Source organism: Teleopsis dalmanni, chromosome 1 (genome assembly GCF_002237135.1).
Source record: "Teleopsis dalmanni isolate 2A chromosome 1, ASM223713v2, whole genome shotgun sequence".
Classification (NCBI taxonomy): Eukaryota; Metazoa; Arthropoda; class Insecta; order Diptera; family Diopsidae; genus Teleopsis; species Teleopsis dalmanni.
In genome coordinates, this window is record NC_051846.1 from 204061409 (window position 1) to 204065430 (window position 4022).

The following is a 4022-nucleotide window of genomic DNA, read 5'->3' on the forward strand; positions in this document are numbered from 1 at the left end:
ATTATTACTTAAAAATATAAATATGATAAAAATATGCGACTAAAAAATAATACTTACGTAGTAAGTTTTCTCGGTTTCACTAATACTTTGAATGTTTCAATGTTTGAATTGCTGTTAGTTTGTAAAAAAAAACTGACTGAGATAAGTTTTTACAATATTTTTATATTTATAAATAATCGTTTGTGATTTGACACAATCAGAATATTAGTTTAACTTTAATATTTTTCTGAAAATGTTAAAAAATGTTGACAGTTTATGACAAACGATGTGATTACGAAGATTTTGTAAGAACAAAAAATATTTATATGACAGCACAAACGTTCGAGCGCCACCATGCGTTCATAATTCTTAGTAAACTCAAGATTACGTAGGGTATACACATTCTAATAATCTATTGTAAATATTAATTCTGCTTTTACTGTTGAAAATCCCATATCGCATAAATTAAAATCTGTAAATTTTCGGCTAATCGTATATCTTCTATAACATAGCTGCAATAATTATTACAATGGTTTAAACTGTCCCGTTTGTGCACAAAATGCGACTAATTGCTACACATTTAACATGATAAATGGAAAAATAAGTTAAATGCGATAGTGTAAACGTACTAAAATATATTATATACTATAATTAAAAGAAATAATCAGATTCATTGATCACATATATTATTTTTATTTATATTTTCAATTTAATTCAATTGATGAGTATATAAAATATATTTAATTTAAGTAAATTTAATAATTAACAATTAAATTTTAAGAGCTTGCAAGTTTGCAAATAAAAATTAAATTAAATTTATTACCAAAAATCTTTTGATAAAAATCCTAATGGCATTTTAAATGATTTAGTTTTTAAATATTCGTCCAGTAAAACTTCCAGACGCACAGTTAGTCCATCACTATTAATTTCTTTTACTTTTGGTATATATGTGTGTCTTATGAATATAATCAGTTTTAAAAACTGTTTACCATAAGTTTCATAAAGATTCGCTGAAACTGTTTTCAGAACTTCGTAAAGTATTGTTGTAGAAACATTTGGGAACGGTTCCATGTTTATGAAATTAGTTAACCAACTCCAACAGTGTTCTTTACCGAATGGATGAGGCTGTTCATCAATTTTTCTACCACTGGTTATCATAATTGCTGAAAATAGTCGAGCATAACCAGTTTGTCTTTTCAGAAATTGTTCTTGATTTTCAAGCATGCCTTTTTTGAACTTGTAGCCGAGTGTTTTAAGGTAGTCTTCAGTAGATTGTTGTGTTTGTTTAGTTACATAATATGGTACTAAGTATGGGGATTCCTTATACAGAGTGGCTAAAAAAAGCGCTCCAAATTCGGGTAGGACTTTCCATAATGAAACAATTATTGATGCTATACCAAAGGCGGCTTGCGACACGCTTCCGATTAGTACATCACCTTGTTCTACAAATAATTTTGTTAGCAAAAGCAAACAGTAATCCGGTCCCAATGGATGATCATTTATCGATATTATACCTTCAGCAATCTTAAATGGATGACCAGTTATAAAATCATAAATTTTGTCAAATTTATTATTCAGATGTTGTGAACTAGCTGCTGATATAGCGTTGACTGGTTCTTTAATAGCTTTTTGACAGGCGAGTAAGAATTTCTTTGAAGATTCATCATTTACCAAAGGCTTTACTTTTTCTAATTTTGATTCATAGAGTTCATTAAATTTCTTATAAAATTCAAAACGATCTGGATATGCATTTCGCAGTTGAGTATAAAACATCTTAGTTGATTGAAAGAGTACTATTTCAGAAAAAACAAGTGGTTAATTATAATAGCTGCAGGCATTTTTCGCTTTGGTTATAAATTTTTAGTTTATAAAAAAAAGATAATGCGCAATAAATCTATTCAGATCGTAATGGTTCTAGCCTTCATGATATACAAAATCTTGCCATTAGAGAATTTGTATCTAATGGTCCCCCTTTGCCTCCCACAAGAAAGAGACCACATGAAAATATTCATTAGCCGGAGTTTTCTAAAAGCTGTAGATTAGACATTTCATTAAATGTCATTTATTATCACTATTATTAAATGTGATATTAAATAGATGTAGCTTTTTTTCGTTATTAGATATAGTGAACTAAAATCATTAACAATTAAGTAATTTTATCAAATTAATTATTAAAAACCTTATATTTGGGCACCAATCGTATTTTAATCCTTATCATCTTTGATTGTAGATGTTAAAATCGGTATACATTATTATATATAATTAAAATAAAACTTAAACAGCTAATACTATAACACTGTTAATTATCTACTGAAAAATATAAAATAGATAAAGTTTTAATAATTAGGAAACATGCGTAAGATGCTATCAGGTTCAAAAGCAAAAGACTATATTTTACTTACTCGATATATAATATTTTCTTGGTATATAATTTACAATTTTCTTTTACTTCGTAAAGAAAAAAAAATTGGTTATAAAATATATCAATGAATATCACTTCACACCAATTGAAATTTATTCAATATAATGGTTCTTATTAAAATCTAATATAAATTTTTTTTTGTTGACAACTTAAAATTTGTTTTTGGGCATACTAAGTTTTAATAGTTAAATTAATGATAGTTGTTGCTGTATCTCAAACAGATTTTGAGATTTGGGTACTAGGGTACATCATATAACCACCCAATAAAAACTAGCTTGGAAGTTAAATCAAAACGCATATGAGAAAATACATGGGATACTTTATGTGTGAAGAGAAATCCTGCATAACAAGGAATACTGTGTGATAAAAGAGAAACCCTGCATAAAAAGAGATACCCTGTATAAGAAGAGATACTCCGTATAACAATTGATGCTCTGTGTAACAAGATATATCTTGTATTGCAATAGATGGCGCTGTATAACATAAATGGGGTATATAAGAGAAGATGCCCCGCATAACAAAAGATACACTGTTTAATAAGAAATACCCTATATAATTATATTCTGCGTAATAAGAGATACCCAGTATAATAATATTCTGTATAATACACCCTGTATAATAAAAGATTGTATTATAAAATATACTCCACATAACAAGACATTAGAGAAACCCTGAATAATATTAGATACTTTGTATAATAAGAAATGTCTTATATAAGAAGAAACCTCCAGATACCTCTATAACAGGATATAGCCTGTATCACAAGATATACCCTGTATAATAAGAGATACCCTGATTTGGAATAACTAGTATGTGAAAGCGCAGTTACTGCTTAGATCCCAACTATTACTTTGTTTTCAACAAAAAAACTTTACTATAAGTTCTTAAAGTCACAGGATGCATACAATGCTTTTATCTATTGAAACGCACAGTGACTGTTCCTCTTTAAATAGTGGGTGGTTAAATAAGCGCAAATATTGTATGTAGCAATTGAGAGTAAATTTATTATAATGTATCTTAAATTAAAGCAACAGTGGAACACACAACGCACCTCAACAATTTCAATCCATTTCACATGCTTGATTGATCAGAGGCGGAAAGAGTAACGGAGCTAATAGAATTGAGACTTCCTGCACTTTTCCATAACACACATAAATATCTAACTAAATTGCTTCCCACTTCTATCCATAAGTGTATACATTCTGGGATATTAAGAACATATATTAAACATATTCCTAAGCCATATGAGGACACACTTTGTCAATGCTATGCTGCGCATAAATAATCTTAAACATACATGCCTGTGAGCGCTCCTTACCTGCTCCAGTGGGAGATGCTACAATAATAACTTCAACGTTTACCTTGATTTAAGGCACTGAGACGGAAGTCAAAGTTTGTCAGGCGTTTCTGCAAATAATTTCAACTCATAACGCAGCTTGTGCTTGTCTTCCATCCAGCAGAGTCGAGGCACTCGTCGTACCTTGCTTCCAGATTGCTGTGCCATGTTATCAGAATGAGTGACGTTGATTTCGTTTATCTTTGCGCTCAGGAGTTTCATTGTAATTCATTTACTTGCACACTTGAAGGTTAAGTACTAATGGATAAAAAGATGGAGAATTGA

General features: G+C 29.6%; 1 protein-coding gene across 1 annotated transcript; it reads right to left on the minus strand.

The window, feature by feature from the left end:
- Positions 1-798: 798 nt before the first annotated feature.
- Positions 799-1643, minus strand: LOC119667100 (nucleoporin Gle1-like). The gene is made up of 2 exons (XM_038076386.1): positions 1569-1643; positions 799-1503 (listed from the first exon to the last, which is right to left on the minus strand). The coding sequence occupies exons 1-2, from the start codon at positions 1641-1643 to the stop codon at positions 799-801; spliced, it is 780 nt and encodes a 259-aa protein (XP_037932314.1).
- Positions 1644-4022: the final 2379 nt, after the last annotated feature.